This window comes from Spea bombifrons, chromosome 6, assembly GCF_027358695.1.
Source record: "Spea bombifrons isolate aSpeBom1 chromosome 6, aSpeBom1.2.pri, whole genome shotgun sequence".
NCBI lineage: Eukaryota > Metazoa > Chordata > Amphibia > Anura > Pelobatidae > Spea > Spea bombifrons.
In genome coordinates, this window is record NC_071092.1 from 5,708,358 (window position 1) to 5,721,927 (window position 13,570).

A 13,570-nucleotide genomic window follows, 5' to 3' on the forward strand; every position below is an offset into this window, starting at 1 on the left:
GTTTGGGGTCACTGAGCTGTTTTCATGGAAAACAAGGAAGATAAAGATCCATTGGAACACAGGAGTGATGGGAGTGATAAAGGGCCATTGGAACCCAGGAGTGATGGGAGTGATAAAGGGCCATTGGAACCCAGGAGTGATGGGAGTGATAAAGGGCCATTGGAACCCAGGAGTGATGGGAGTGATAAAGGGCCATTGGAACACAGGAGTGATGGGAGTGATAAAGGGCCATTGGAACACAGGAGTGATGGGAGTGATAAAGGGCCATTGGAACACAGGAGTGATGGGAGTGATAAAGGGCCATTGGAACCCAGGAGTGATGGGAGTGATAAAGGGCCATTGGAACCCAGGAGTGATGGGAGTGATAAAGGGCCATTGGAACACAGGAGTGATGGGAGTGATAAAGGGCCATTGGAACACAGGAGTGATGGGAGTGATAAAGGGCCATTGGAACACAGGAGTGATGGGAGTGATAAAGGGCCATTGGAACCCAGGAGTGATGGGAGTGATAAAGGGCCATTGGAACACAGGAGTGATGGGAGTGATAAAGGGCCATTGGAAAACAGGAGTGATGGGAGTGATAAAGGGCCATTGGAACACAGGAGTGATGGGAGTGATAAAGGGCCATTGGAACACAGGAGTGATGGGAGTGATAAAGGGCCTCTGTATGCCTATGTAGAGATTCCATTAAAAATCAGCCGTTTCCAGCTACAATAGTCATTTACAACATTAACCCCGGATTTCTGATCCATTTCATATTATTTTACTGGACAAAATTTGATTTTCTTTCAAAAACAAGGAGATTTCTAAGTGACCCCAACATTGATCTTAATGCCTCCTAATTTGTGTTTTTGCTACCAGTAGTTCACAGTTAATATCCCTACTTGAATGCAGGTGACTGAATTAAGTGTATCTTTAAATAATGACAAGTCAAGGTTTCAATGAAGAGCCATTTTATTAACACAAATCGTTACATAATATCGCCATGACGGCCATTAAGGGGCTAATATTAAGAGAATTGAGGCATGGGTGCTGTTTGTGCCCCCGAGGGCCGCCCTGCTGATAGTTGTGTAATAACATGGATAGAAAACATTTTTATTATGTACTGAAATGTTAGTAAACACAAAACGATCTTCCATCCGGCTGGCACATTGTGTCACTGAGCTCAAATAAAAATCACACCCTCCCATTGTGGTCACTAAGCAACCACGACAACATCACCGTGGCAACCTGTCACAAACGTCCAAATACAGAAATGAACAGCAAGCTCCTGTGTATCAATCACACCTGATTAAAAGGACTGTATGTGGGCTTTGTCTTAAAGGTGATGCCCGGGGCTGTCGCTGGATCCTGGGTAAGACTGATTAACCCCCAAAATTCAGTTTTTAATGTAGATCCGTGATCTAAAACCTATTTTATAAACTTCAAATGCAACAAGTACTTTCAACGTAGAGACAACGTAACTTCTAGGTGTATTTTTTGGCAGCTTCCACAAAAAAAAAAATCCAAACAGTATAAAAGGGGTTAATATATTTATGGGGTTAATAAGTTTTGAAGGGGGCTAAGAGTTAGAACATAGTGATTACAGTTCTGTGGTTAATTTTTTTTTCGTGTGTTTAGAGAAAAAAACATAAATATTTGTATTTATTAGGCTGCTTTTATTTGGTAATTTGTACTATTTGTACACAAAATAGTCAAGTATCGGTTTCATTGCCCAAATAAGGTAAGGTTGTTTTTTTTTTAGGTACAGAAGTTGTATTTCAACGCGTTGTCATGCTGGGATAAACACACTTTAACCCTATAAGTGCAATAGGTTTTTGAAACAGAGTGATTTTCTCTTGCAGCTAAACAAGGCCACGCCGCGTGTTTAAGAGAATTAATGGGCACGTGAACTAAGGTTCAGCCATCCCCGCGTCATTAATATTACACGGAAATTAGAAATTTCAATCTCCTTTGGGATTTAAGTCATTGAAATTACACGATACACGGAGTTCTAATACCGAATTCGTCAAGCAGTAATGAACAATCACAGCCCCGAGGCTCCATGCTGTTAGTTGCAGTCTTAGAAATAAACTATACAGGGAGGATTACTGGGGGAAAAAAACAAGACATTTGGTAATTTGTTTAAAATAATGTTGTTTTCTCGGCGGCCGGAAAAACACAGAAGGATTCGGATTAAGTGTTTCAGGGAGAAAAATGCAGAATTTAACATACAGCATTTTATGGGTTAATAGTTTGAGAGCTTGCTGCAGCTTTTACATTTTATAGAAATCCCTATAAGGTTACAATGTTACTATAAATCAGATTAAACGGTCAGTTTTATGTTTCATCTGTCTGTCTTCCTCCAGTTCCCAAGTGGCTTCCATGGACACTTCAGAAGCCATTCGCGAAATGATTTTTATCAGGAATATCGCCAGGAAGCCAGGCCTCACCCTCCGCACGCCTTCATCGAAAGGATAAAAGTGAGTTTCAGAGATTTAGTCCGTTTTAAAGCATCATGAGACACCCTGCCACAGAACGTGGTGATTGCTCATTGCGTTGCCGTAGGGTTAGCCGGGAGACAGGCTTGCAGGTACCTTAATCAGTCGTTGGCCTCGTCTTAGATTTAGGAGCCGTATGCCTATCCCATGCATGTTTAATACCCTCACTGTATTACCCTCTACCACTTCTGCTGGGAGGCAGGGAGTCAACATTCCTCAAGGGTGGGCTCAATCGAAACATTTTTTCCAAAAGCATGGACCCCTAGCGGGTTGGGTGCTGACCTCGGAGTATATAGTGTGTTCTTCACAGAAACTCCAATAATATTAAAAAATAAAGTCATTATAAAGCTGTTGACTGCGTCACGTTCATACCTCGTTAAATATCTTCAATGAGTTTTGCTATTTGCTTAAATGGCCAATCGTGCCCTTTACTGGTTTCATTCTCCCCGTTTGATTGTCTGTCTGTCTGTCTATCCACCTATTGCCGGTCTGTGTGTTTGTCTAGGGTTGGACATATCCTGGGAGCCGGGTATCCATGGATTCTAAAATCTGTTATCACCTTTTATGCTAATTCACAGTCACTTCAATGAATGCATTGTTTGCTGAGCCCTAAACCGTTATCAATCTGTCGGACTGGGGATGGGTAGGCGGCCATGACACTTAAGGGCAGCGGCTGCCAAATGGCATCACGACAGCATTTCGCTTTTAATACTGTTCTCGCATGAAAGTATACAGTTTTCACAATGCTTCCAGAACCTGCCTTTGAAGTATAAAAGGGTCAGCTCTTAAATCCACAGTGTCACCCGCCACCCATCGCTATTAATCATTCATGTACATAAGCGGGGAATGGCAGCAGCACCTGTGTACTAAGCAAACCATGAGGAGATATGTCAGCTTCGGAAAGGCTTTGTCAGTTCTGGTCGGTTGCAGCCGCTGATTAAAACCACATGTAGCGAGAATATTTTTCCTTTTATAAACCTTCTCCGTGGGTCTGTTTGCATAAACAGACATCAATGCTTCATTCTTTCAATCCCAAGCCCTTAGAAGGCCTGCTTGTTTGTACAAGTAACCATCTCCCGGGGACACGCTATTATGTGCAGGCACATCATTCGGCTACGCTTCAGCCTCGTGTATACAAGGAAAAGATCTTTCTTAATAAGAGGAAGAACCTTGTGAGCATTTCCATAACGCCTTGTAAAAATATGGTAACTGGGAAAGTGTTTTACGCTAATGCAGTTCCTTTATTCTAAACACGAAGCGGCAGTACTTAAAGCTGCCGGGCCGCTCAAGAGAAGACATTAATTGAGCTCTCTAGAATATTACGCAAATAAATCTTAGCACATGTCACATTTCATTCTTTTAATCACATACAAACAACACAGAAACTTTAAAGGAACTTTCTCAAGTTGATATGGCAACAACCTATCAGCACCTGCATTCGTGTCACATGACAGTTAAGCATTCCCTGACAAATTATTAGTCCATTTGCCAGTACTAGCAATGGTGTTTCTAGAGCAGCATTTGGTTATGAACGTTTAAGACAGCAGACTAGGTGGAACATCACCATCATCATCGTCATCGTCATCATCATCATCATCAATGGTTTTCTTAAATTAGATTTTATTACCTAATTGTCTGTACTTGCAGTATGAGAGCCACTTTTGTGGATCTTGGTTGGAATTCGTGGCAATTTGACATCACAGAAATATAGGAATTTACCATAAAAAGTACTTAAATCCCAAATACATCTAATATTTAGCTGTCTTGTTGCATACCCCCCAACATTAGCATGCCCCCAACATTCTCCAGAGGAGAAGGAGACTGCTTGGCTCCAGAAACGAGTAGTCAACCCAAGATGGGGTGTGCTTGGGGTTGGAAACCCCATCCATTATACCCCAAGAGTCACCTTGTGATGCTCAGCTTTAAAGTCACGGGCTTTAAATCTGTCTGGATCTGCAGCAGAACAGACATCCATTCATCTTTCAGCTTCCTAGGATGGTCAGCAGAGATCAGTGTATCTCCCTAACCGACCCTGCGGACATTGGGGTATCTACCTGGGGCAACGGGGCAGTCTCTGGAACGCTTGGGCTGCATGCGGTGTCACGGGTTTATCTCTTCAATCTTTCGATTAGGTATTAAATTGGGGCAAAGTAACCGGACAGACCTCTTACCACTTCCTACATTAACTCTTACAGCACTACAGTTTCACAGCGTGGATTTTTTTTCCCTCATTTCATGGAGGAGATAGACTTGTTCCTCTGATCAGATAATTAGACGGATACTTGTGCAGTTCGGCTTTTTTTCCAGCCTCCTCTCTCACTATTTTTTTATATTAAAATTTCTTTAAAATTTGCATGCATGCTGTGAAATATTCACCTGTTCAGAATGTTCCCAATTACCCATTCCAATGAAAGGTTCTATTCACAGGGCGTATAATGCTGGCAGGCATAGTTGAAATAAAAAATGGAATAAGTCCATTCAATACCAGAAAGGCCAACGTTTTATAGGGCAATTAATGTCCCACAAATTGACATTTTTGTGAATATCTGCTAATAAAGGGAGCCTCTCCGCTTGAGAACAATTACCCCTGAACGGTACAATCGGTGATTAGAATTATAAGGGGCAGCCAATGTGCACACATTCTTAAAGGAACACTCCAGTGTCCCAGGGAGCCCCCTGAACAAATAATGTATAGGAAAATACGTTTCCCTATTACCCAGAAAAAGAATCCTGAGGTTAGGGAGAAGCTGCAGCTACAGGGGGACACAACAAAAATGTAAAGGGCCCTCTCAGCTCCCATATGCAGAACTGTGTGCAGAGTATGGAAGAACCGGAACAACTGCCTGTCCAGAACATAACACTAGTATATTTTCTGTATATTTATTATTTAGAGAATTCCATAGCTTTTTGTGCTGTTTTTCATAGTCGCCCCGGGGCAAAAAAACCTCATATATAGTATAATAGTATAAAGCTTTTGTCGAGGTCACATCAGGGCTTCCTGAAATTAGTTTAGATACTTTATGTGAAAGTGCAAAAATGGTTTCCCCAGGCAGACAGAATACACAAATTCTATAATTTGTTTCCGAGTCGTGTTCTGCGTGTGCTTGGATTTCATTTTACCGGTAACATAATTTTATTGTATTAATAAACCATTGGGATGCAAGGTCATACGCGGCTATTTCTTTAACATTTCCCGCCGTGCCCAGTTTGACAATACAGCTCGAAATATTTCCATAGACTGGGATCTGTTCTGGTCCTCAAGACACCCCAACTGTATATTTCCTAGCATAGAATCATAAAAATAGTCACAAATATGCGCTTTTTAAATGGATTCTGAAGACCTCGACCATTAACGGTACTTGATGGCAGAACACTTCGCCATTAGGCACTTCACTTATGGCTCCATATGTTTAGGAGTTCACAGAAAGTAAGGAAGACCTCCATTCAATAGCCATCTCCTTATACCCACAATGTTGGCCATGGTGGGATGGCCCTGGCACTTTAAGGCCAGCCGGCCAGCGGCCCACTGGGCCACAATTTTTTTAAATGTGAATTTTTAATACAGTTATAGACTCTTCTTTTAATAAAACCTATGTATCTCAGGAGTATTCATTAAGCTCTGTCCATTTTCTACGGCTCAGCTGTGGCCCAAAAAAAAGCCATCGGAGACACATTGGTTGCAGAAGATCATTTAAAATGCGGCAAATGTTTCAAGAACTGAGAATGATTCCCAGGAATTTTAATGAAGATATTCCCCTTGTTGATAGAAAATATTTTCACTGGACTAAAAATAAAGCGATACATTCATCATGACGATATCCTGTCCCAAGAGTCTGCACAAGATTTCCTTTCAACGTTTAAAAGAAAAAGGTTAAGAATAAGTAGGAATAGTCTGTAGGGATGAGAGGAAAATACTACTAGTCAAGATTCTGAAAATGTATCATCATCACACCTGGGAACTCTCCCGGTTTGACCGGGAGAACTCCGGGAGAAGTACCGCGTCTTGGGACTACGGGTCAACACTCGAATCATCCGGGTCACGGGAGCGGGGTCTTGACACGCCCCAATTCCGGCCCATTTCCCTCTTTAAATGGGGTTGTTTCCTGTGATGTCCGTGGGAAAGCCCACTGACACCAACGGAAACGCCCACCGACATCAGCTGGAACGTCTACTGACAATGGTGGGACCGCCCACTGACATCCGCGGAACCACTCACTAATGTCAGTGGGCAGTCCAGGCCGCTACTTCGGTATACGGGTCAACACCCAAATCATCTGGGTCGCGGGAGCGAGGTCTTGACACGCCCACTCCCCACCCATTTCCCCTTTAAATGGGGTTGTTTCCTGTGTTGTCCGTGGGAACAGTCCTGGCCGCGTCCAGCAAAGGTAGGCTCTGGGTAGCCCGAGCTCTGAAGTTCCCCGGTGTGATCATGATGTTTCCTGCTTGATTTACTTATGAGCGGCATGAAATACGCCATGAAGTAAGAATACCATAAATATCTGGTTCATGGTTAAGGCAGGAGGTCTTACCGTATTGCCGCCGGTGCAATATGTTACTCTAGCTTAGTGTAGCGAATGCAGTTGTTCAGTTGTATTCAATTGTAACCATCAAACATTTGTTCTTTTGTTCAGAAACCAAACTCTGTATTGATTAAAAAACATTTTTAATGCTTGAGTTAAAGTTTGAGTCTTTTGAAAGGTAAACCAGTTCCTCAGCCTTATAGACGCCTTCATTCCGATGGATCATTGCTCCCCTGATCCAGGGCAGAGCCTCTAGACGGGGAGTCAGCATAAAACAATAGCAATTAATTAAATGCCATTAAGGGTACTATGTGTGCTACAGTCTTTTAGCGCACGCACATTCAGTGATAATTAGTAAGGGCTCATGGAGTTTCAACTCAACGGCAGTGATAACCCAATCTGTCATCATCACTCCCGGACGGCCAGACTCAATGGAATAAACGGCAGGACTCTCAGACATGTCTGCTTAGCCAAATGAAGTGCCGGAACCCCCTTCAGTTAAAGTGAATACATTGTTAGTCTGTGATTTTTTAAAAGATACGTCAACTATATGATTATTATAATTTTTTACTGCCTGAGGGTTGTTGGTTGGAAGCATTCATTGAATCTGTAGTTATGACCCCGATCGAGATCCATTTTAATATCACCTATGAGGATCTGGACAAATCCCATGAGCCATGCCTCCTATTATTTTTACTGCTAAAACTTTCTGTTACATTATTTTTGTCTCGACTCACGCGTTCCTTCTCTGGCTTCTAAACAAAAGTCATGGCGGCTTCTAAAACCTTCTGTCTGGTCACTAAAATGCTTCATCGATTTCTCCAGTCCTGCTGAATTCCTAATGGAACTCTCCCAGCTTCCCGATCCCAATGTTCTATTCTTTTCTTATTTATATGGAGACTGGAGATAAGTGTGTGGGCGGGGCTGTTATGCTTATTGGCTGTAAAAAAAAATGATGATTGGATGGAACTAAGCAAAACTCCCCCACTGGGAATCAAGAGACTGCCCCAGAGGTCCATCAAACCTCTTAGATAGTAAGTGCTTTTGGAGTTAATGTAAATCGCTCCCAAACTTACTCTCCATTAAAACTAAAAACTTTTCACAAAAAAAAACTAACTATTATTTTCTGGGCATGATTCACTGCATAAATAAATCCTGCCGATTAACAGCAATATTATTATCGCCTAGTAATGTAATTTGTGTAGACTGTTGGAGCGCGTGCAATAGGAATAACTCTTTTAAAATAATTGGAACAGATTTTAAACCTGATTTATTATTCAACGCGAGTAAGCGAAATATGTCAAATCTACTTTTTTTGTGTGTGTGTTTCAGGAACATCCAACGAAGCATACGTTTTCCAGACATGATAATCGTCATATATTCCCGAGCTGCGTGTTTAGCTTTGAAAATGTAAGTGATCTTGATATTCCTGCCACGTACATTCTATACGTCGTGTAACGGCATCGAAGGAACGCGCTTTCTAATGAGGTGGCTTTCTATGATAGCAAGCCCGTTATCGACACGTCTCCCGCAACATTTCTACACGCAAATGAATGGTTTTCTTTTGGAATACCCCAAAGAAATCTTTTTAAGCATCAATTAAAGGTGCAGTCCCACTCAAATAAAAAAAATCACTGTACTTTCTAATATGTAAATATAAGTAAATCAGCAGACCTGTCATTTTATTATTTTGTCCGAAGGTTTATGTTTTCACATAAAAAGGACACGGAAATGTTTAATAAGATTTTTTTGCTTTTAAGCAGATAGACGTGATGGATCAATGGATCTTTTGCCATATCAATGCATTATCCTTTTTAATTAGGGTCATTTTTGGGGATTTTTTTTATTGCCCATAACCATATATATTTAACAGGCCAAGTTTGTAGAGTAAAAATGCATTTTGTGTCTGCACCGTGTTCCTGGGAATTACTTTTCCAGGAGATCAGACGCACTTTAGAACAATGGCTGTACTTGTATAAGATGCATTACTGATCCTTCCCTAGAATCCTTCGGCCAATTTGTATAAATTTGATGAATTGCCCACGCATGGTTTTAAACGTAAAATCCCGAACCTTAGAAATCAGAATAAAATAGTATGAAATGTACCAAAAAATAAGACCCAGGAACCATCAGAATACACAGAACATATCCTATTGTTTAGTATAATTAGATTTCTGGTACAAATCGGACAGTTTAATATTATGGAAGAAAACCACCGAAGACTCATTTTATTCTCGCAGAGCAATAATGAATAGAACCACTGCCATTTATACAAGGGTTTTTATATTTAAAATTAAATTATGCTATAGCCTGGTGGTTTACTAAAGGGATATTGTCAATGCCGTCTACATGGCGTTTACCTTCAAACAAACCGTAAATATTATAAAAGGACGTTGCATCAATATAGGCAAAAGGAGGTGGAATATAGTCATTTTTTTAAGAAAATTCTTTAGATTTTTTTGTTCGCTCTCCTTAAAAAAATGTATTGCAAAAAAAAACACATAAAGTAAAAGGCCTGATTTTGTTTGGAAAAGTCTTCAGACATAAAATCGCATCTTCATGGCAACAGACTGAGCATTTACCGTTAAAAACGTATATAGTCCTCATAGTCACGCACCGTTTAGCTAGCACTATATATAGCAAAAAAAACGTAATTTCTCTGCTTTCAGGAGACTGAGGGTATTTGAAATAAGATTAAGACGTGAGGTTCGCATGTGGCGGCTTTAAGTTTTAGACCGCATTGTGCGTGATTTAGTCATGAAAGTAATTAGGTTTGAGCTGATAAGGCAGCGGCGCTCGGTGGAAATTACTTATGAGCAGAGATGATAATTACTGTAAGGACGACATTCTGGTTCACAGAAGAACGTCTGCTCGCTCGGGTGGTACTCGGTTTACTGTAAATAGAAAATAATGAGAAATGTGGCTGGTGAAGATGTTTCTTCTTCATTAAGGGTTTGGGAAAGCGAAAGCCCATGAAGACGAGAGAGTCCAATGACTTTATCCAGTGGATTCCATTGGAAGATGAGCTTAAAAAGCAAAGGCCACTGGTCAGCACCTATCGTACAGATTTCTGGAAGAGGGAAGGCGATGAGACAGAGTTTAAAATCCCTCAGCTGTTGGCTCCAAGGTTGCGTCTTCTTTCTTCACCCTCGTTTCCTCAAACCACGGCCTACAGACAGACGTTGAGGAGTCATCAACCTCGGCTGAGCGTTACCATGGACAAAACCGACTCGTTCAATCAGCGTTCTCCAAGCAAAGCAATCTCATGTGACTTTGTCAATGGCGGCAGCGAACTAACAAGGATGAGAGCTCGATCCGCTCCCAGTAAACATCTCACTGTGTCCGACTGTCTGGTCTGGACAACCCCAGAAAACAAAAGTCAGACCACCCCCCAAAACTCAGAGACTGCTTAAAATGTGGTTGTTAAAGACATACCAATATGGAAACTGTGCGTCGCCTAATTAAACATGTCATCAAGTCTGCTGCGTCTTTTAGTATGATGATTGCTTGTTTATACTCGCCTTACTGTACATGCTAGTAAAGAGACAAAAACATAATAGGGGTCACAATTCTTTTTGATTCATTGTTAGAATCTTCAGATATACGTCAGGAAAACGAACGGGCCGAAAATGTTTGCACGTCAAGCATCAACCATTAAGACTTCTTTCCTAGTTAAAATATACGGGTTGGCATATATAGCGACAAACATATTGATTGCAGACATGTCGTTGGGGAGAGACACCAGTATTACGTTTGTTAAGAAGACAAAAAAAATTGTACCGTTCTTATTTATGATTGCAAGTCGTAACTAATTAAAGGGATAAACATCATGAGTATCACTCACACAATCTTAAACACTGCAACATTGTTTTCCATTCTCTCCTCCACTCGCTTCCTTTGCCCTCCATTCTCCTACTCAGTCCTTCGCTCTCTCAATGAACAGTCAAATGCAAGAGAATAAACACTTTTATTGTTAAAAGAGGTATTTTTAACCCAAGAGGCACTGAGCCACAGGGTATATCAACCTACAACTAAAACAAAACTGCTTTGACATCTACTGCTCTTCAAGTCTGAAGCTACAAGAGATCAGAAGAGATACAGAAGAGAGAAACACGCAGAACCAATAATGGTTGGTGAAGGACAATCGTAGAGGAATTACCATACATTTAAATATTTGATGATCATTTCTATGACGTTCAGGTATCTGTGTGTGTTTCTAATGTCCTATGGCTCCAATGCTACTCTTCTCAAACAATTCTGTGTTACGACTGGGGGTCATTGTGTCCACAGCTGGATTTCATTTTCAGGAGCTCCCCAACTGACTGGAAAATGGTCATTGGAGATGGGTATCTGTGGGAAATGGGTGTAGAATGGGTAAAACTGGTTGAGTATTATTTTCTATTATCTTTAAATGCATCCACTGCTTTTGTGAGGATTCAACCCTAATTATCGTACTACTAACGTGTCTTATGCCTTGTGGAAGAATCAGGAAGGAGGTCTTTAAAGAGATTTGAGGGATTCATTCCATACGTGTCTAAGATACCATAATTATACTGAGGTCCAAGGCCACTGGAATGATTTTCTTCTTATTAAACATATTTTTAGAATTGAGCTATTTGGGTTTTCTTAACAAACGACAAGAAGCAGAGCTTAATAAAATAAATAGCCTGACATTCAAATGTCCACAAAAAAAAATGGCAGAGAATGAAGACATCCTTATAATCTATTTAATTTCATTTTTGGCCAAAAAAATCTCTTTATGTGTATGTTTTCAGAATAATTCTCTCATCTCTAAAGGAATGTAAGATATTTAACCGTTGACAACACAATGGGTTTTTTATGTGTTCATAAAATGTCACCGCAGCACAAAGACTCGTCTTACGCTCCATTGATTAATATTGTTTAACGTTACCAGCTTAACCCCGTGCGACTCGTACAAATCGAAGGCGTATTGCCCCAGGCGATCAGTCTTCAAAGGAATTGAGGACTCCATAGAATTCTAAAGTTCAAGGGAATGGAATAAGTGAGCCTTGAACTGTCCCCGGGTCTGAACATTGTCTTCCTTAAGGTTTGTGTTCTATTTTTTCCTCTTTAGCCATAAATGTTATTGTTGGAAGACCTTTCCGCTCTTATGTTATTTCTCCTATTCCTCTGGGACGTCGAGGTTCATACCGGTTGTGTCGCCATTTGGACTCTAGTATCTTCTGTTAGCGAACTCATTTTAATTCAGCATTTGTTACTTTCTTTTATGACCCTTTAGTAATATTCCGACCCGTTGCGTTGCACGGCCGTGGACACAGTTGTAATCTTGTATTTTGCTTTCGAAAAACCTTGCAGAGCTGAGAACCTTCATAGGCGTCGAAATGAAACCCTCGAGGCTGTTTCGAGGCTTATAACTTGATAAAGTCACTGGAAGAAATCGCTTACACTGCCCTACACGCTGCACAATTTTCTTTTTACGTAGGGAACATAACGCACATCGCGAGGCACTACAGAGATCGTCATCTGTACAAAAAGCTGTACATTTCTGATTGTAAGTCCAACACCTACCACAATTTAAACACCTGACCTCCTTCACAAGTAAATCATTGCAGACGCTTATAGTAATAAATGGGCAGTCAGGTACCCAAAGCATTTTTAAGCACAACTGCTGAATTTTTTTACTTTGTTGCTCTTATAGGACGTAGAACGGGCACGGGAAAATCCCCCACCCCGTCAACTTTAAAACAGAATGTTCAGACTTTATACAATTAATTTAAAAAAATCCATATTTTAGAATTTGTAAACACTCATTTCTTTGTTTATTCTGGATTTTTAGTATTTAACCCCCCAGACACCTTGTTCTTTTTTTTGCTTTCTGCGCTGAGTATCCAGTCGAAAATAGGAGATCAGTTGCCTTTTGTGATATAGACATGGAAGCATAGAGAGCTCCTCAGCGGTAACCAAAGGACCACCCTCTGCCGCATAACCGGGGCCATATTGCCCAGTTGGGCTATCAGACTTCCTAACCCACTGCTGTTCCATGAAGCTGTTTTTCGGGGTCACCACAGGGAGAATTTTGACCCGCGGGAGCAGCGTTGCTGTGCGCCCCACTCCCTGCTCACTTCCCTTCCAAAAATGAACAGCTCTCCTGTGTGTGTTGCTAGCTCCGCACGCAATATCAGCAGGACCCCCCACTGACATCAGCAGGGCCGCCCACTGACATCAGCAGGGCCGCCCACTGACATCAGCAGGACCGCCCACTAACATCTGCGGGGCTGAAAATATATGCTAGTGGGACTGCCCACTGACATCAGCAGGACCGCCCACTGACATCAGCAGGACCGCCCACTGACATCTATGAGGGCCACCAACCTACACCAGCAAGGCCACCAATCAGCATTCCGAAAAGGGAGGGCTCCGGGTAGCCTTAACAGACTTATTAGAGCAACTCACAAACTTCATTTTATGTGAAGCCTCAAACAACCTCGCCGTCCATAAATGTGGAGAAGGCAAGTTTCCTTTAAGAAAAATAACAAATTCCCTTTAAAAAAGATAACGTTTTTGCTTTTTGTTTTTCAGCGTTTCGTC

General features: G+C 41.3%; 1 protein-coding gene across 1 annotated transcript; it reads left to right on the top strand.

Moving 5' to 3' along the window:
• The first annotated feature begins 1,244 nt into the window (after positions 1–1,244).
• C6H3orf84 (chromosome 6 C3orf84 homolog) lies at positions 1,245–10,838 on the top strand. The gene is made up of 4 exons (XM_053469439.1): positions 1,245–1,354; positions 2,349–2,462; positions 8,333–8,410; positions 9,952–10,838. Exons 1-4 carry the CDS (start codon positions 1,328–1,330, stop codon positions 10,411–10,413), a joined length of 681 nt encoding a protein of 226 aa, XP_053325414.1. The 5' UTR covers positions 1,245–1,327; the 3' UTR covers positions 10,414–10,838.
• The last annotated feature ends 2,732 nt before the right edge of the window (positions 10,839–13,570 follow it).